This window comes from Oxyura jamaicensis, chromosome 8, assembly GCF_011077185.1.
Source record: "Oxyura jamaicensis isolate SHBP4307 breed ruddy duck chromosome 8, BPBGC_Ojam_1.0, whole genome shotgun sequence".
Taxonomy (NCBI): Eukaryota; Metazoa; Chordata; class Aves; order Anseriformes; family Anatidae; genus Oxyura; species Oxyura jamaicensis.
Window position 1 is genome coordinate 9,349,252 of NC_048900.1, and position 21,008 is coordinate 9,370,259.

General features: G+C 40.2%; 1 protein-coding gene across 6 annotated transcripts in view; it reads right to left on the bottom strand.

The window, feature by feature from the left end:
- Window positions 1-3,810: 3,810 nt before the first annotated feature.
- SUCO (SUN domain containing ossification factor) overlaps window positions 3,811-21,008 on the bottom strand; it is a 40,026-nt gene continuing 22,828 nt past the window's right edge. For 2 of the 6 annotated variants that reach the window (XM_035333157.1, XM_035333153.1), the window contains 13 exons: window positions 19,513-19,533; window positions 19,221-19,276; window positions 18,113-18,204; window positions 17,356-17,421; window positions 14,190-14,264; window positions 13,601-13,694; window positions 11,444-12,610; window positions 10,458-10,545; window positions 8,950-9,054; window positions 7,467-7,621; window positions 7,065-7,156; window positions 5,911-5,966; window positions 3,811-5,761 (listed from right to left, as the gene is read on the bottom strand). In XM_035333157.1, the coding sequence (XP_035189048.1) occupies window positions 5,315-5,761; window positions 5,911-5,966; window positions 7,065-7,156; window positions 7,467-7,621; window positions 8,950-9,054; window positions 10,458-10,545; window positions 11,444-12,610; window positions 13,601-13,694; window positions 14,190-14,264; window positions 17,356-17,421; window positions 18,113-18,204; window positions 19,221-19,276; window positions 19,513-19,533 (2,514 nt within the window). In that variant the 3' untranslated portion in view covers window positions 3,811-5,314. Of the gene's footprint in view, window positions 5,762-5,858; window positions 5,967-7,064; window positions 7,157-7,466; window positions 7,622-8,949; window positions 9,055-10,457; window positions 10,546-11,443; window positions 12,611-13,600; window positions 13,695-14,189; window positions 14,265-17,355; window positions 17,422-18,112; window positions 18,205-19,220; window positions 19,277-19,512; window positions 19,534-21,008 lie in introns of all 6 variants that reach the window. The other 4 variants (XM_035333154.1, XM_035333159.1, XM_035333158.1 and 1 more) reach the window with 4 other exon arrangements.

A 21,008-nucleotide genomic window follows, 5' to 3' on the forward strand; every position in this document is an offset into this window, starting at 1 on the left:
GCAGCATGGTGAGACCAGTTGCAGCTCCCAGGCCATAGAAGTACGAGAAACAGCAGTAAAGCAGCAGAAAGCTCCTTGGCAGCTTTTAAAAATATAATTTTCAAATTAAAGAATACATGGGAAAGATTCCTGATTTTCACCATCCTTTTGTAAGCTAACGTTTTAGCTAAACAAGGCCTGGGAACATTAACTCTTCTCAAGCTGATACAAACCCCCGTAGTTTCTTAGCAGTACCTGATGCTGTTTGACACTCAGGGTTTCCACGAGATGAGACATGCTGCTTGGTGGCTGCCTACCCACAGCACTTTGTGGTCAGACCTCTACACTTTAATTGTTCCAAATGAAGTGGAACATGTTTGTACCAATTAAGTGAAGCTTGTTAAGCTGTTCCATCTCATCTCACATGGCAAGCTGGCAAAAGCAGAAGCCACCATGAAGGCACCTCATACTGTGGTTCTCTTCCTACCAGTACCACCACAATAGCTAGCAGAGTTTGCATATTTTAAAACTACTGAATTTCCACTGATGCTTAATGTATATAGCCTGAATACCTTATGCTGGCAGATATGGCTAGGATTATATTTATACAGTGCATGTTTGTGACTATCCGTCCCGATGGAAACATTTGCGGTGCAGAGAGAGCAGAAAGTGCTCCAAGTGCTTCTGAGTGCAACAGATTTTGTAACAGGAAACAGCTCCCTTTGCTGTGATAGGCTTCTTAAGGTAATCCCCGGAGCTGTTCGCTGAGTGTTGTGGTTTGTCTGAGGTTGCAGCAGAGCTCAGGTGGCTCCAACAGCTCCACAAAACCTCCCACTGGCATCCTGGACAAGAGTCCAACCCCATCACCACCACACGCAGTACATCTGTACCCTAGGAGCCATGCCCTGAAAGATGAGACCTCTGCATTGTAACATCATCAACAGCTGCACTTCTCACTGTACAGGCTGCTGCCAAAGCCACCTACCGATTAATAACTTATTTACAGGGAGATGTGCTTTAATGGACAAAAAAGTCTCTCATGGCTATTCCAATACACTTCGTTTGGTTTTTGAAGTTACACATTATATTGAATAAGCTTGGCACAATCTGACTCAAAGCACCCTAGATGAAGATCTGTAGGTCATGCCTATTTAGTAACCAGTTGGTCAGGAAAAGGAGTTGCGTGTTTTTAAAGCAGGGCATCTGCTTTTATAACAGCTTAAAGGGTAGAAAAATCTTCCTGGCCAAAAACTGCCCAGCAGCTGGACACTCATCTCTTCCCTGCACACCTGAAACCTCATGAGCAGGAGGCAAACCACCTCCTGTCAGGACAGCAACTGCAGCAGCCCAGGAGAGGTCCTGCGACAGGTGCCAGCACTCCAGGGGGAAACCTGAGAGAACACAGCACCCTTCCTGCCCCACCTGTGGAAAGAGGCAAGCAAGACAGGTGCTTGAGCAAGCTGTTAACCCCCAGAGACTTGGCTCTTGCCAATTCTGTGATTGTTCCCAAGGAGCAGTAATGCAGTCCTCACCGCTTACTACGCAATCCTGTTTTTTTGGTATTTCGCACCAAGAACTGCCCACCCTTCTGAAGTATCACAAGATGGACGAGGCCCTCCTCTTAAGAGCTCACAATGCCACAAGAATTTGTCAAGCTTTATAAGCCACCTTCAACTCCTTATAGATTATGACCAGTTTAGGAGAGTCTTGATTTCAAAGAATCAGGTTTTGAAAGCTAGTCAATGTGACACTAATAAGACCGAAATAGGAAGTAAAAAATGACTCAAGAGCCCACATGAAAGGGTTACATTAAGCAAATAAGAACTTGACTTTAGGAGTGTGCCTTTTTTAAAAAATAAAAAAGTGGTTACAAATAATTAAAAGCAGCAAGCAGAGCAAGAGGAAGCTGTGGTTCAGTCTCCATCCTATTGCCAGAGCCAAACACACCAGTTCACAACAGCATAAGCAGGTCAGTAGGTTCCTCAAATGCTTTTTCAGTGGTTGAAGCACGTAGTAGTTGATGGGAAAGTTTAGACCTGGACATAGTTGAAATGTTTAGGTAACACGAGAATATGGAAAGTCAATCGTTGATTGACATGCACCATTCTATGACAGATGAACTCTGTTAGCAGCAATCTCCACTGACTCAGCACCAAAAAAAGGCTGATTTTTTTTTTTTTTTTTTAAAGTGCCCAACAAGCTCTGCATCTACAGACACAGAGTCCAGAGGCAGCGTTTCTTAGGAACAATAAGGAACTTTCAGGACAGTGAATCTACACAGCTAATGACATTATGAATTTTTTAATAATGATTTTGGGGAACACTTTCAGAAGAGCGAATACTATGAGGTCTTTCCAAGACAGTTTTGAAACATGGGAGCCCAAGTGAGAATTATTTCTGACCCTGTGTTAGCTACCACTTACAGTAACTGCCATATCTCCAGTGTGAATTGCAAGCCACGTGGCTTCAAAGCACACGCCTGAAACAGAGCTCTGCTCTATTTTGGATGTACATTATTCCCATAACATGTGCCCTATATGTTCATTACACGACAAGCTTTATTGGTGATATTCCTTTTCCCACGGAATGCAGCAACTTCTTAGACCTCTAAGCCCTGCCCAACTGTAGGACGGATTGCAGGGAATAAAGGACTGTTTAAGAGTGATTTAGTTTCACACCTGAAATTGTTGACTTGGAAACTTGAACCATATACTTGAAAATTAAACACAGCCTACTCAAACTTAGCAACACCTAAGGTATAAATAAAACAGATCACATCAGCAAAAGAACATCAGAAAAGAGTGGCATTTCAGTTCAAGGCTAAGTATCACCTTCCTAAAAGATATTAAGTCCATCAAGTGTTTTTAAAAACAATTCTTGCATGAGTAAGCACAGCAAAGTGCTGCTAATTCCAAAACTATGATTTCCATGTAATCTTCATGGATAGCTCCCCAGTGCAGAGAGGTAATTCAGTCTAGGGAAAAGAAATGGAAAAATTGACAAAACAGTTGTCCATTCCAATACGATGGAAGAAGATGAGGAACGTTTCCAGCTCTCTATGCAACAGCACAGTTCCAGAACAGCACAGGATTCAAAAAGCCTTCAAATAGCTGCTTCCATGCAACGTAACATAACCCAGAGCTATATGCCCACACCATATAGTTAATAAATAGATATGACCATCATTGGTTTAACACTTTTTTCCCCTCATCTAATGCTTACAGGCAAGCAGTAACCAAGGATAAATAAAAACCCCTACCAGAGACACATTTGACACCAGCATAGTGCATCATGACTCATTTGGCCTCATTCTATACCTATCGGCACACTTGAGGTCTCTCATGGGAAGATAAATGGGCTTTTCTAAGAATTCAGAAGCGTCCAACTTCAGCCTATTCTTACTGGTGAGAATTCACACTGATGAGAAGAGTTCAGTAACAGCCAGGGCAGTAAAGGAAAGCAGACTTCCTACAAATGACACATCAAAAGGAAGGAAGGTAAATTAAAACAACAATAAAAAAAAAACACACCAGGAAAAACCACACCCCCCAAAAGCAGCCCCCATCGTGCACCAAATCCCACATTCAATTCGTTTTTACTTCATCATGGGAAGTGCTATGATTCAACGGACAGTCAAGAGAAACTAGCACTGGAAAATCCCATTTGAGAAGAAAAGTAGGGGCTGGACATCCAGCGAGCTTGGCATTGGGCTGCACACAGCACTGCTGTGCTTGCTACAGGTAAGTTGTCCTGGTTCGGTATGGAAATTTAAAGACTAGTCCTCAGAGGTAAAATTAAGCTACAAGTTTGATTATCAAATGAAAAGTACCATTAAAGACAAAGTGTTCAGATTTATTTGGAAATTCACAGTTTCTAATGGCACTACAGCTCTGTAGTTACATACTCTTGTTCAACAACATCGTATGCTGCACTCAGGTGGTATGTATTTTCCTCATTCAGGTTTGAAACCCTTTCGAATTCATGTTCAACAAGTCTGATTCATGTGCTCTGACTGGCTAATTGTGCAGATCAAATCCAAAAGTACATCACCCTAAAGTATTCATAAACTAACAAGAAAGCAGCAAAAAAAACCAAAGGCTTTAAATAAGTCACATTACATACAATACCCAGGAAAGGCATTAGATCTGTTAAAAAGGGTACCACTAAAAGTGCTCAATAAGTTAACTTATTTTTTACAACATGAACCTGTAACATTTGTCAAAAGGAGTAACCTTTTGTTCCACTCACTCAGATACATACAGCATTTTACCCATCACACACTCTATAGTATCCAAATATACAGTCACAGTCAAAATAAAAAACACTTGGATATGAAAATACCAACCATACAAACACTGCACATTTGTTAGCCAATACAAAAGCAAACGTCACGGAAATACCCACTTTGAACGAACCTGACGGGGTAGACTTCGAGGCTTTGCAAACTCAACGCATCCAGAACTGGCTTGGAAAATTCCGCCAGCTGCACCAACTCACCCTCGCGTTCTTCAGCTGAGCTTTCCCCTAAACTCTTCGCACACAAACAGTGAGCGTTCCCCATTCATCCCTCCTGGAGAACTACAGCAGTCAGTTTAGGTAACAAATGCATTCGTCAGCGTAAGATCCCAGCGTATGCAAGAAGAGCTAAAGAACAACTGTGATTCATTCCGTACTTCTGACTACAGCTCTGATTTGTAACGGAAGGTGGAGATAAATCTTACTATTAACCCTAATGAGACACTTTTCTCAAATGAGTTTGCAAAACCAGGATCTAGTCAGGCAAGTCCACCTATTAGTATTTTTACAGTATCCAGTCCACATTACTGAGTCCAGCTGAAGGCCAACACATGTCCCTTTACAGCACTGTAGTGTTGCATCTTCAAAAAAAGCTAGAGGAATTACAAAATAAATCAAATGACAAACAATTGTATCTCCCCTCTTCCAGTGGCATTATAAATAGACAAAAGGCACATAAATATGGGAAGGTGCAAGAAATAGGAACAAAGCTGAAGGAAGAGGATTAGGCTTTTATCCCTATTCCACCCAACAAACTGGGTTTCAAAAAATCTCCGCCCCAGGAACTGTGAAAAAACCTTTATAAAATGAACCCTGCCCTCCCTCCCCCCAAGCTGTTCTCATAGGAAATTATCAGCCTTGTAAAGCTGCAGCTTATAGCCAAGATTGACACAATCCCATCTATTTAAAAAGGCAGAAACCAAATTTCTGAATACTTTCCAATTAGTTGAGCTCTTCGTCTCCCACCATCCTCCCACAGAATACCACAGACTGTTCTCAAATGAACAAACACTCTCCTGTTTGAGAAGTTCAGCTAGTTTTAGATGTGTCCAGAAACTGCTGTGACACCAAGTGCTCCCACTGTTATCTCTTTGTTTCCTTTGATTATGTCATGCAGGCTTGGCATTGACCCTGACTTAGTCTGTATTAGAGTTTTTATGAGCTTCCCTTGGTCTGAAATTTTAGACCGTCTTCGCTTTATAGCCCTCTTCTCAGTTTTTGTCTTTTGGGTTTGTCCATTGCACAGACTCGTACAAGCTGAAATGCCACAAAAGTAAGACTCCTCAGACTGTGACGACGTTTCTGAGCTTCCTTCAGATGGAGGACCTTTATACGAAGAGTGATAAACTTCCCCAATGTTAGAGAAGTCCCTCTGGTTTGTAAACGGCTTCCTTCCTTTTATTTCCCCATTGGCTACAGGATGCAGAGGCTCTGCCGTCGGCTTGATAGTCTCTATCTTTTCACTTTTGTATTTGCAACGCTTTTTCTGAAACCACAAGTAAAAAGAGAAACAGTCAGCTTCTGACAGGCAAGCAGAGCATAAAACCCAACCCCAAGAGCCAGAGAGCAGCCGAGACACACACCACCTGCCGGCAGGAATGTGTCAGCCTCAGCCTGCCTCTGCAGCTACTGTACCTTCTTCTCTGGTGAGAACTTGAGGGGTTCTACGATGTACAGGTCCTCTGGATCCACTGTAAGAAAGGATGTAAGAATTTACTGACGCTGCCAGCTCTAGCACAAAGCAATTTTCAACACAAGCACGTAGAAAGTGAAATTGACACTAAGGAATTCCCGTCTGCTGTCACGGCAGCTGGCAGTGACAGACACGGAAACTCCTGACCCTGACAGGTTGGGCCATAGGAGGGGTGCACAGAACACCCCTTGGGGAAAAGGGACTGGCAGAAGCGGGCTTCTCAAAAATACACCGTTAACAATGTAACAGTGTTTAGTACAGCTAGAAGCACAGACATATTCAGACTGACATAAGACCCATCTGATGTTCCTCCATTAGTGCTTTGTAAATCATTCTTCCAAGCCTAAGCAGCAGACAGAAGAAGCACAATTCTGAAAAAAAAAAAAAAGTCTAAACCCTAGCTCATCTTTACTGCAATGTTCCCAAATCAAGTCAGATTTCCAGTTTTATGTGCAGTACAGAAAACTGTGAAGAACGCTGAATCTAGAAGCACAGCATCAACTGCAATACTCAGTAGTTACTATGATCTACGCCACTTTTGTTTTTGCACAATGATGATGGCCTAAGAAATCAAAATTCATTCGTCCTCAGTCTAATGTCAATACTCAAATGACCAGATCATTCAATCCTCTTAGCCGAACCAAGACAAATGGTCTATCAGCTGCAGTAAGAAAATTTAAATTTGGATCCCTAAATATCTGCCAAGTTTCAAGATTGGCCATTAGGACATCCAAATAGGGCATTCAGGCTTTCTGTGTCTGGCATTACAAAATACCACTCTGTATAAACTTCCTAGCTTTGTGGACTTGAGTACCTGCATCAATTGTTACAACCAACAAGAAGGCCATCACTTATACCTCTACAAGTGTTTATCCTAGATTTAATATTTTAGCTTAATTTAGCACAGTTCTGGGAGCATCTGGTTACATTTACTGAACCACCTCATATAAAAAGAATGCCTAAGTGAACTACTACAGTCCAGTGTACTTCAACATTAACCTATGATTTCCATTTTCATACACGTGCAGTAAGACACACATGGTATAGTGTCAAGATTAACACTAGAGATTAGCTGTATGACGTATGTGAATAATACCTTCTTTACCAGATAGCTGGAAAGACTGCGATCTGACCAGTGGAAGAGAAGTTCTTCTTTTCAAATTCATATCATCATAGGAGGAAAAACATCTAAGGAACAAAACCCAACAAATGTTATGCATGTTTTTCTCAAGACAATGCATTTTTCCATTAAAGAGCATCCTTGGCAGAAGGACAGAATCAGCATTTGCCCAGGTGCCCTAGGAAGTCTGGCAAACAGACACAGTAGTTACTATCTTTGTACTAAGCTATCAAGGCATGTTAAGTTCAGTAGCTCCAAAATGCTCCTACGAGACCACTACTACAGAGCAGTAACAGCGTGATGCCCCAGTCACAGAAGATTTAGGGAACATCAATAAAAGCTGCAAGAACAATTAAGTTCCACGTGCAAATACGTTACCTTTTGGGGCTAGGGTAGTGATTACTTTTGGGAATTTTTGAGAAGTAATCTTCACAGAACTGAGATGTGCTTCTGCACCGCTGCACACAAACCACCAAGCCCAGAATGACACAGAGAACCAGCGAAATCACAAGGTAGGTTTGCCGATCAGAAACCTGAAAGAATTTGATATAGTTGTTAGAGACTAATGAATAATGCAGTGATACTGTTACACTCTGCTTTCAACACTAGAACTTTAAAAGAACACAACTGTTCTTTTCAAGTCACCTTCTTGTTTTCCCTCTTATCACTGATGTTTAAACTGGAATAGTTTTTCCAGAGGTTTGATTTAGTATGTTGGCCATATGGCATTCAAGGACTAACAGCTAAAGACCACTAGCTGATAATGCAGGACAAGTTCCGCTGACTGCAGCACCATCAATGATCAAATTGCTCAGACTAGTTGACTCAGGTGACCAGAACTGAATTCAGGGAAAGTCATGTTCAAATTCCAGGATGCTTGTCTAACATAACCCCATGATCACCCAGTGTCAAATCCTACTTAAAAGCACAGCACTCATTAACAGCAGCTTAGCCAACCAGGCATCGAGGAAGCCCTACTAAGTGTTAGGAAACAGCTCCAGACATGTTCTTGGCAACGCACACAAAAAAGTAATGTTTACAATACCGCTTGAAATCCCAGGCTGGAGAATGTAAACATTTGAAAGAACATGTTCCTAATATTGTTGCCAAGGTTCCCTTAATCTCCAAAGATCACAATAGCCAGACAGGAAAAGAGAAGGGTGTTTTAGCCATGCTAGTCTGCCACTCAGTAGCAAAAAGCACAGTCCTCCACATGCTTATCTGTTGTCACAGCCCAGTTCCAACAGTGTTAGTACACTCTCACACGCATCTCCTGTTGCAAGACTGTTAGTGTTCAAGTGGGCAGTCTAAGTGCTGGACACTGTAAAGCATCCCATTTTGCTGAAGCTGGAGAACAAAGCCATGCGATACAACTGGTTATGTAATACATCAAATGGCAGTAAAGTTCTTGAAGCATGAAATTTACCATTCCCCACTGCACGTTTCAAACTGTGCGTGCAACAAATCCTATTACTGCCACTTCGAAGTCAGTGCTTAGTCTAATTAAAAACCATTTTACAGAACAGTATTAACTCCAACGCACTACAGAAAGCTGGAATAACTGGGTATCTGAGCCTAAATTCTATCTTTCGTCACAAGATCAGATTACAATCACAGGACTAGTAGGGCTCTAGTAAAAAACTATTACATCAAGTCTGCTGTGCACAAGACAGCTCCAACTACTCAGCTGTTCCTCCCCTCCCTCGGCCAACTGCTGAAGCAGGAACTGGAAGCAATAACTACTGACATCTTCCCAAATGAAAAGCTTCACTTAAAAGCCCCAGGCCTCTTCAAACTGAGATATGTTTATGTATGTTTCCTTTGCTTGAGTTCTCGTGTCATATTACTGATTTATAATTACCTCACGTTTTAATTCCGCCACGGTTGTTGACAGATTGGAAACTAGCTGCGTCATGTTGGTGAGCTGAGCTTGTAACAGCTGGATCGCTTCTGTTTGCCGCTGATCCTGTATTAAGGAGAGTCATGCCCATGCTGTTTAGTTGTCAGGATTCTGATACCACGGACTTTTACTTGCACAACATTAGCATTCTGTCTGACACAGCCAGGCACGATGTAGCCACATGATCCATTTAGCACTCTTTTCAAACACAACTTTCACTTACCATTTGAAACTGCTTATGCAGCATTAGTTATATAAACACTTCAAAACTTCATCATTTTTACGTATAAAGCAATGTTTTGTAATGTTATGCCTCGTGCATTTCGTTGCAGTCACTACTATCTTTATTAGAGGCAGAAGTAGCAGCCAGCTCCATGCAGTGGCTTTCAGGAAGCCAAGTATGGTCATGTCAGGAAACGGGTGCAGATGACAAGGCAAAGCTGAAATCTAAAGGCTGAAATATGGCTTCTGTTCTGGGCTCAGGTGGGCAGACACCCCATAAGAGGAGCCCCACAGCAGCCAGAAATAAGCCCTCTGCAGCTATTGTTTCCTGAAGAAAGCCCTAACAAGATCCTTAATCTTATAAGAAATTGAGAGAGGTGAGAAGAGGGAGGTTAGCCAAGAAAAGCACCTCAGACTGACCAGCATTTGATAATATTTAAGACATGCAAAAAAGAGCATGCGTGTGATCTCAGGGAATTTGTTATTTTCTTTGCTGTTGACAAATGAGCTAACTACATGCCTGGGATTATACTTCAGGAATTTTCTGTGTTCGGGATTAAGCTTGCTAAAACACATGCACAATTGCTTTTGTGATTATTCTGCACACAGTTAATGCTATATTTGACAGCTACTCAGGAAAGCTAGGACAGTAGTTCAGGGGGAAAAAAAAAAAACAAAACCTTCTCCTTCAGCTCCCACATCCTTTAGTGACATTTCAGACAAGAAACTAAAACTTCTGCTACATGTACACCCCTTTCAATTGCAAATTTGACATGCCATTACCACTCCCTCTCCCTTTCTGGAGGTTAGGTCTCTCTTCAGCAACATCAGAGTAATTGCCTATCTGTATTTTAAATCAGAGGTGCAAAACCCAACCAAGCTTTCAAAAACAGGTTTCGAGTGCAGTTACAAGCAAGAAACAAGGGCTGGAAGTGACGTGGGTAACTTTCACTGACAAATATATTTAAGACTTATATTTAAGACTTCTAGCCATTAACAGCTGACAACTGACACACTGAAAAACAAGCGGGAAAGGCTTTATTTTAAAGGAGACTGGGAACGCGTCTGCAAAGTTTTATTATGGAGAAAATGGTTGGGAAGCAAGGAATGGACTTGCTTTTAAGAGGCAGACACACAGCTAAGAAAAATACCTTCAGTAGAAAAAAAAAATCTGTACGTCCTAGCAACTTTCCTTAAAGTAGTCTTTCTTACTTTGGAAAACACATAAGCACTTCAACAAGCCATACCTGCTCTTCCGCTATTCTTGAGGTGTTCTGAAGTTTTATTATTGTTTTATTGAAAGCCTTCTGCATTTCTTCCATTTGCTTTCGGTACCTAAAAAAAAAGAAACAGCATAAAGATCTGAAATGCTACTTCATTAAACTCACCAGCATGGAACTTGTCCTCAGAACACAACACTATGGAAGGAGAAATCTCATTTGTCCAAAACAGCTTTATTTAAGCTTCAAGTGGTGTTCCTTTTCTAGTTTCAGACGTAGAACAGGGACACTTCCTTCTACTTCGTGTGGTTTTATTTTAAGCTTGAGGTCAAAGATAATTTCAACACCTTAGAACTGAGTGCTCATTTACTGGCATTCACTGTGGAGTGGATTCACTCTGCAGAACACTCACTGCCAAGCCAGCACAACAGTAACAGATCTTCCTTGGAACCAGTTCTTAAATAGGTACATTTCCCAGTTGTCCTATAGCTGAGGATAACCACATATGAAACACTAATACACACACATCCCTCATATAAAGTTCTGGGTTCCCTCCCCATGCTCCCTTCTTCAACAACAGTCATTACACAGTAGTTTATGTGGAAGCAACCAACTGAGAGTCCAGTGAAGAAGGCATTGTAGGTGTGTGTCACTCAATTTAACAGCAACAGGAGGATGTGTACTTTTGCTGGTGATTATGAAGAGGATAAGTGCTTGCAGCACTCTATCCTAAAAAAAGAAAAAGCCCCAAAACATAGCAATACAAAAATAAATCAACACAAAATAAATGTTGACTGTAGCTGGAAACACAGAAAAGGAACCCTAGCTAACCACACGTGTCTAGGTTTCTGGTAGTTTCCCAGGATTAGGGACTTTTCCTCAATTTTCCACAAAGCTCTTCCCACTGCATTACCTTCCATACATTCCTTTGCATATCTGTGTAATTCCTTTGCACAGTTGGCTAAAATCATGTCTATGTACAGTAGGCTTTTCCCATCCTTGCTCAGGCTTACCTCTGACTCAGTTCTTCTAAATAACGGCTGCTGAGAGACATGTTTACTTCCAAGGCTTTTATTCGATTGTTGAGGCGCATGAAGACGGACTCCTTTTGATTAGATCCATGAACAAGATTTCCATTAGCGTAGCCTAGATCTGTTGAATTCTGCAACTCAGCGTAGAAGTCTGTAGCTGTTCTCTGCGGTCCCCCAGAGACTGGAATTGACATAAAAGCTTCTTCAGTTGCCTGATCATCTTCCTTTGTTTCAGCAGGTGCAGAAGACTCAGCAGGAGACAAAACAGGTTTCTGCACTTCTGGAGTGCTTTCCTTCCCTTCCCCAGCATCGCTGGCTAACATGCCCACTGTGTGTTCAGGCTGCAGAACAGTCTCTGTAGGCTTTGAAATCATCGGAGTAGCAACAGTCTCTCTCGTGCTCATATCCTTCACTTCAGTGAGCACACTGGTTTCAGAAACTAAAGGGGTTTCTTCTGCAGCAGAGCTTTCAGTCTTCTCTGTTTCTGCACTCATCTCAGCTGTATCCACCGGGGGAGTGCCCCTTGGTGCCACCTGGCCCAAGTCTTCTTTAGCAGGCTCCAGCACCATCTCTGTTGTTGGCAATGGCTTAACTTCAGAGGTAACCTCGAGGAGGAGGGACTGAGAGACAGTTTGAGGATGGCTTGGTTCCAGTTCAATGGCATCTGTGGTCTCATTACTGATCTCCTCATGGACCACACTGCTGAAGTCAACTGCAGCAGTAGATCCGGGCAGCCTCTCAACTTTGCTCTCTAATTGCTCAGAGAGAGGCTCATCTATTGACATATGCACAGATTCAGTCAGAACTGCCTGCGGCTGCTGAGCATCAGCAGAGTAATCTTGCTTATGTTTACCTTCAGTCTTACTACGCCGCCGATGGATGGCTGCTGTAACCGAACACCATTTAAACAGATATTCTGAGAAAGTGGAAATGCAACATGCTGTTCTCAAGTCAGAGCAGTATTTGTCTGTCTCAAGTTCAAACCATGCCGATGCTTCTTCTTCCTGATCATCACTGGGCAGCAGGGTTACTGTTGACTGGCTTATATCTTCTTCATACTCTTGCACTAGCTGAACAATTGGACTTTCTTTTGTCAAATCCACATTTAATTGCTCTTTATCTATCTGTGGAATATCTGTAGTAACAAGTCTACAAGAAGAAAGTTAAAGACAGGATGTTACTTCAACAGGTTTACACGCCTACTCTGGAAGATTGCAAAAGTAGGGTATTTAAGAAAATTCATGAAGTTTATTCCCATGACCAAAGGCCAGTTTGGATGCAGTCACAAATCACTTAAGTTATTTTTCTCTACTATATTTCCATCCTGGCTTCTGAAAGAGCAAGACCTTCCCAATCAGGTATGTCCCATTATTCTGAAAAGGGGGTTGCCAGTTCAAATACCACTAATTTATTTATTTTTAATACACAGAAAACATTTTACTCTTCTACTTCAGCCTTCAAATGCAAGAATCAAAATCTTCCAGCTGACCTTACTTGGTCTCTAATGAAGCATAAAACCACTATACGCAGCGCAAGTCACGTCTTAATATCTATGAGCTAGAGTCTCAGCTTTAAGCAGCCAAATCAATTCTAAACGACTAATCACCTAAAAGAGGCACAAAATTCATACATATAACTCCCCCCTCCCCACCCAATTCCATACCTTTGCATATATGATTTCATTAAGGACAGCCTAGCAAAAAATATAAAATAAATGTTTTTGAAGCTTATTTTAAGTTTCAGCAATATGGCTTACATTCCTAATTAGCCTTCCTTGCAGGAGACAACCTGCAAAACCTCAAACAATATTAAGGCAGCAGCCATCCAAGAAATCTGCAAGAGCTGCAAAGAACAAAATGCTCCTTTTACTTCTTCCAAACAAACTAATACAAACTATTGAAAACATTAGTGATGCATTTGGAGATTTTGTCAAGTGTTAAAACATGTAATGCAAGAGCTACAAATAGTAACTAAAGCAGTAAGTTTCCCTGGCTAGTAACTTCCCATACTTCTCCAAACACTTTCATTTGTACGCTTAAGGCAGTCTGCTGTATCAGATCATTCTACTACCAAAGATTCCAGGCTGGTACATGCCAGTCTCTGCTAGGAGAACACTCAAAAATTACACCAATTGCTTACTCTGGGGAAGGAACAGGAGTTGGTTCAGGCAGTCTTGGTGCAGCTGTTGAAGTTGCAGGGGTAGCAGTGACATTTTCAGATGTGCTCTTGTTCCCTGTTGCAGGATGGAAGAATTAGGACAAAGATTCAAGAACCATGTTTATTTACCATGACTTTGGGGTAGGACATTAGATGTTAACTCTAACAAAGCAACAGCTGCAGGTGTCATTAAAGTTCCAGTTATTTGAAAATACTAATAACAGTTTAACTATCAGATGTTATAGACAGTCTCAAAATAATCCCAGGAAGAAGGAGTTAAGACTCTACAACTAAAGCTGGATAACACAGGGAAAGGTCTCATCAGAATATAGCTGAACAAACATATGGTATATTTGAATCAGTTCCCCTCTTGGCAGATTCAACTTCTTCACTCCATGGTCAATAGGGTAAGTATTTTACAGCACTGATGATGTATGCCATAAAAGATAGTGAAGAAAAATCATTTCAATGCAGACCATCGAGCTCCTCAAAGACAATTAAAACAAGCAACAACAAAAAAAGCAGAGAGATATAAGACTTCCTAGAACACTTTTAATCTAAAAATAAATACCTTCAGCTTCAGAATTCTCTTCAGTTTTGGCTCCAAGCATATTAGCAGCAATGTTCACCATACTGAGGATAGCATCTGAAATGGAAACCAACTGATCAATGAGGACACATTCAGAGGGCTCAGGGATTACACCATGGAACAATCTGCTATTATGTAACACTTGCCTGAGATTAATCATATTATACATCAAAAAACAGTCATTCTAATTGTAAGAAATGTGTCCGTTTCTTTTAAAGGGTAAGAGATTTCTGTTTGTAAGTTAGACGCCTGTATCTGAAAACCAGTATCTAATACCAGTCAGTCTGTTGAAGTCTTTCTTCAGTCAGCTTCTAGGCAGTTAAAATACAGCTTACATGAGAAATGAGATACACAGCCTCTGAAGAGAAGCTATAAAGAAGAAATGCCTGAACAGTACCACTCTGTTTAGGCATTCAGGCAGAGCTGTCTCAAGCAGCTCACCAAAACCTCCCCCGGTAATTCTGAATAGCTGCCAATGCACACGTCAGTAGACATCTCTGAACAGTGCCTTAGACTGTGCTCTAAATGTAGTTTTTCTACATCAGCTTTGGCAACTCCTGCAGAAAGGAACCATCTGGCCTCCCTCACAGAACAAATGCAACAATTTCCCAAACACATCAGTTACACCAAGCCTGAACCATCCAGCGAGACTTTTAACACCTAAGACACGAACTGGGAGGAAGCTCTCACTGACCATCAGCCCATTGAAACCAGGGAACAGTGAAACAAATGGACAAATGTTTAAGCGAAGAGTGTGAACCACTGAGGGAATCCCCAGGTCAGGTACTTTGAGCTTTAACACTCGAACTGAGGAACTCTACTAAAGACAGGTTAGATCAATTGTCATGACAGCACTCAAGAAATGAGTCAAGAAATGTCATTTGCTAAATGTACAAGACAAGAATTCCACCTTTAAAGACAAAATGGCCATAGCAGGACAAACAGAATAAATATTCATGAACGCTAGGCTGAACTGACTTTGTTGGTGTGCAAACCTTATTAATCCTGAATCAGACTTTCAACTCTGATGCTGCTGCAACATAACAATTCAAAGTTTTAAGATTTGAAGAAAACTTACACTTCAACATTCAACATTATCATCAAGATCAGTCAAGGCAACCAGGAGAACACACTAACACATATCCACTGATCTCGATTACCTTTTTTTCTTTTAAAAAAAAAAGGATCTATGAAGTAGAACAGTATTTTCCCTTATAAAAAAAAAGTCACAAAACTAGATGCAAAGAGAGCCTGCTCTGTATAGGCATATATAATACAGCTAATATGTAGGCTTATTTAGAAAGCGAAGAACAGTGAAAGAGCACCTTACTATAAACACACCAAAGTTGGCCCTATATTGCTCATTCCTCCCACACCCACCAACATACAACCATATATGTTATGTGGATAAGGTCAAATTTACAGAAGGGCATTCCAGAAGTTCTGACAAAATTCTTAGACTTCACGAAGCACTGTTGAGAGTCTTAGTGCTGCCCTCCCTCCAGAATGGGTCAGAAACCATGTTCCTGAATTACGTTATTTACCTAGGATTTTACTCTTTGAAAAGTGACAATCTAAAGTTGTTAAACTTGAAGTATTGTTTCTTATTGATGGAGAGGCAAGAAAAGAGAGGGGGAATTGAAGGTTGATATAGAAGCCTGCCAGTCTGAGAGAACGGCTAGAAGAGCAAAGAACTACCCTCAAAGGCTAAATCAAAATGTTTCTTGAATTGATGTACCTGGGAAGCTCAGTATCCCCTTCCTCCGAGGTGCCTCTCCCTCATTGTGTTATCAGTCACTATTTAAGACAGACAATCAAAAATGGAATTCTGTCTCATTTGTTTTAACACACACAAGCCCCTCAAAACAAAACTCCCAAACACATTATTCCTTCAAAAAAAGGAATACATTATGGAGAAAAAAGGTCTCAAAACTAAGATCTACCAGCCAGGATTAAATAATTACCACTGCAATGTGTTAGTGACCAGCTGTGCTGATAAAGCACTAAAGAGGTGTTTCAAATCTTTTCATCACTGCCTTAAGTACATTTAAACCCTAGCGAATCATTTTTTTTCAGACCGTGAACGATATCTTGCAATACTGCACCTGGGGACAGAATATCAATATGCCTCAGGTTGTCTTCAAATTTGGGTTTCAGCCACAAAAGACAAACAGTGTCACAGAAGAATATCCTGCCTTCTCTCACATGTGAGAGGCTAACATTTAGAAATAAACTGCCTTTTCCACTACCTATTGCCCCATTCAAAACCATGCTAAGATGTGCAATATTCCTGGCCACAACAACCTTTGTAAGGAAAACTACGTTCTAGGAGACAGTTGTGAAGAACCCTGCAGCTCTCATACACTATGGTCTGTAAGGAAAGCCTGAGAACTTAACGTTGCAGTCTTGAATCTGAACAACATTACTTTTGAGTGCAAACCTACAGGAAAGTAACAGATCTTCATTATCTGGGCCCGAAGGAATAGCGGCACAGTGTAGGGTGTCTGACAGCTGATATTATCCTAAATAAATCAGAAGTTAAGAATACCATTAAAACTGAATATTCAGGTATACTTGGCCAAACAAAACGCACATCTGAAGGCTTTCCAATGGGAAAAGTGACAAGAGACAGCCAAGAACCATCAGTTTTGTCAAAAAAAAATACACAGTTCTCATGAAAGACACAGAAGCTACAATATTTACATAAACTCTTCTTAGGAAGTGTTCTCCATCCCTTCCATTCAAGCTGTAGGAAGTAAATCTTTATATTCCTTCCTATAAATAAAGCACCTTAATTATGCCTGGATTTCCAAGTTTCCCAAGTAATTACGATTCTACTGCATATTAATGTTGAATGTTTATAGCCCTATGTAAAATTCAGATTGTTTTAGGTGCTCAGGATCCTTACCCACAGAAAGCAAGATTTCTGAAAAAAGATCTAAAAAATTAAGTTCTGATTTTAGAATATTTTATGATCATCCATCTTCAAATTGCTACCGTTCACTCCTATACAGTTAAGAAGGAATCACAACAAATTACTTCATCAGGAAAATCAGGAAGTCATAGCTGTTGCATAAGGAAGTGTCATTCCAATGTCAAATAGCTCACTTTATTTTAGCACAACATTCTTCTATCAAGTCATACTCACTTGTAGCAGAACCAAGGAGATTTTTCGAAGATTTTTCTTCCCCTGTATTGTAATCCAACAGATAATCTATGTATAAAGAAGAATATTTATGACTATCATAATTAAGTGTCACAAACAATGAAAATAAACCTCAAGATTTAACAAGTCATTCAACACTGTCAGTTTGACAGCATAAAAATAAAGCTACAGAAATAGAGTTAAAGGTCAGAAATGACATACTGAAATATCAAGGTCAATGCAGTGAGAAATACGAAGAGATCCAGAGTTCAAGCTTCAGTTTCCCCTGGATTCACAAACAGCTAACTGGGCTTAGTACAGGCTTCTCCCCCCATCTTCCACATGAGGGCTGTAGGATGAGGGGAAGGTGTTTTCACACATTTTTTATGAAGCCTGCCAGCCAACATAAGCCCTTTCCAATTGTTTGCAGCATTGATGGTCCAAACAAACCTAGGGAAAAGGCTAGGGACACTGCTCTGATTATTTTAGTTATCCTTTGCTATTGGCAGTACACGAAGATATTATTGACTAGCCTGACAAGTGAGATTAAGACATGACTAGTGTTTTAAAATAATCCTCCAGAGTTACTAACACAGTTTAAAATTTAAAAGGATGCTTGGAGAAAAGCCCAGAAATGGTTAATGTCAAACAAGGCAACGTAAATTGAACAGTCAAATCATTTAACATACACAGGAGACAAGTCAACAGACTTGCATAAGGTATACCAAAACAACAAAACGAAAAACAAGTTATTGCCTACCATAATCTTCATCAAAGAGTTCTTGTCGTTCAGACTGATACTGAGAATCAGCTATTTCTTCATATTCTTCAACCATGCTAGTACCAAATACCCTGCCAACAGTTTTAAAAACCAAAGATCAAGCATTTGTCTATAACAGTGCAATTACCTGACATGACTGATGATTAGATAAACAATGTTAACATCACATGGTATGGAACAAACAAATCAGATAAACAATAGTTGCCTTCAGTTAGCCAAGACCAAGCAGCAGATACGCTGCTGGATAAATTTCTCAAACTTCTGTCCAGTCTGTTGCATGTTCTCAAGTGCTGCTCCAAACCAAATTCCCGTATTAAGCTCTAATGATTCCAAAGAGGTCAGCTCTCCTTTTCAACTTGAACTCGTATCTAGATGTTCTTATCTCAAGTGCTCCACAAGCTCTATACATCTCCTCAGCCTGACTTTCGACAAACCTTAAGTCCTGACTACCTGATTTTGCACGCTATGTTCTTTGACCTGCTCTGCTGAAATCAATTCAAATAAATCCAATTTAAGGCAGTCTTACTCACTAAAAATATCGTTTTGTTTACAATACTGGATTTCTTGGGTTCAAGTCCTAGCACGGCTTTAACAGCAGAACTGAAAGTTGTTTTCAGGAACAGTACAGAACTACACATACAGTTCTTCTGATTTAGATGTTTCAAATATTACTGACTGGTCATACCTGGGGTGCCATGCAACACAGCAGCTACTCAATAGCACTCACCACACCTGCTTTTTTTAGCATACCAGTTGTTCTTTGTTTTGCTTTCTCAGCCTTGAAATAAATGCTCACGTCCTCATGGGGAGGCTGCTCATGCTCCCTGTTCTTTACCCTCTCTGCCTCACCTCCAGCAAATACAAACTATTCCTCACATAATGGGAAACTGAATTCAAAGATGCAAAGTTTATTTAAATGCATGAAGAACATGATGCAGCAGGTCATCTTCGGCAATTACTTTGATTTGCAGTATTTCCAGCTAACTTAGGTACGCTGAATATCAGAATTTGTTTCCCAGCTCTTGCTAGAACACACTAATCCACATTGCAAAGAGGTAGAAAGATAAAGCAAAATACTTAACGTTACCTTATAAGACTTAAGGGACAAAAATGCTCTGATCCAAAGTGTGATATCAGCTCCACCTACAGAATAAAAGGTACTTAAAATAAAAGACCAAAAGACCCATGGAGTTAAGAATCCATTTAACATAGTTTTTTGTTGTTGTTGTTTACTTTTTTATACAAGGGATTTGCAGAGTGCCCAGAACACCAGAACAGAAAAGACTGAAAGCTTTATTCTTGCCATGCATTAATGTGCCAAGCTGCAGAGAAACCCCAAGCCCTATGCATTCAACATTCCAAAAGAAGAGGTTGCTAACCTTTATGTACTTGATGAACATCTGAAGCAAGAGAAAGGAAAAGAAAAAAAAAAAAAAGATGTCAGTACAAAGGCCAAACACATGCCACAGGCAACTACAGAGTTTTGCTGTTTTCAATTCACTACTATAATGTCTAGGATGACAAGTTATGAAGGATAAAGTTGCAATACTATTTCATCTGCTTAGGTAGCAGATTTCATTTAGCCCTCATAACCTTGCAGACAGCAATTAACATGCAACACATTTTATTAATAAACTTTGTGAAGTTATTCAATTTTTCTAGGCAGCACGATTCCAGACAGAATATTGAGGTGAGTTATATTCACTATGTATAATTTTTCCCCTTTAAAGAGCACAGATTACAGAAAGTGACACAAAAGAAAATAATCATAGCATGCATTCTATGTACTGCTACTGCTTTGAGTTCAATGAAACATGCTCCAACTTATAGAGACTACTGGAAGAACGTGCACAGAACGTCTTATACATTTGGAAGCTTCATTCAGCGTATTTCTATTGAGAACTTAACTACACTCTGGTATTTAGTCTAAATTCAGCTTGGAAGTGTAGAATGCATTTATTAAACCACTATCACACTATGTAGACACTCTCAATGAAGGACTGTAATAATTTGCAAGTGAGATCAAGATAACTATTTCCACAAAAACACTCCTACAAAAAAATCAATTTCAGGTCATTTATTAAGCCACTTCAAAAAATAAACCTTTCTGATTTTTTTTTTTTGGACTCTTTTCCTGCAGACTAGGCACTCCTAGAACTTGCTTACATTTTATGCTATGAAGTAAAAACATTACAATAACAGTCCTTTAAAAAAATTACCACAGTATATTATTCAAGGCCAAATACCATATCCTCCAGGAGATTAATTGCTGAAGCATCCAGTATAATTCTGGAGTTTCAGTGACAGTCAAGATTCTAGCTACCTTAAGGCATTAATTCACCCAGAAAGCACAATTACAAATAAATGAGGTCTTTATCCCGACTCATGCAGAATTTCTGGGTATATAAATTCAATAGATAACTATCACAGCTACCTCTTGAAGAAAGCACAAAACAATTTAATAGCACATTCCAGCATTCAATTTTTGTAAGCACCTTAATTACGAGGTAACATTGCTGAAGAGAGCCTAAAAAGTCTGCATTTTATTTGGATTACAGCTCCACTACATCCCCGTATCTTCAGTAATGCTTTTAACCCTGTGCAAGTACCACATTATTTACGGAATTTTATTCTGGTTGAATCCTCTGAATAAACACTGTTGCAAGCTATTTTGATAGGTCTGAGATCATGGCAAATGCAAGACAGGGATCTTTCCCATCAAGCAAACCTAACTTCAGTAGCTACCATGATGAAGCAGTTGCTTTGTTTTTTAGTTCCACTCACTGCCCCAGTAATGCAGGAAGTGAATGGGTCATATTACTTCAGTGGACTTCAGTCTCAGCTTTGAGATTCAGTTGTATGTTGCACTGATGCT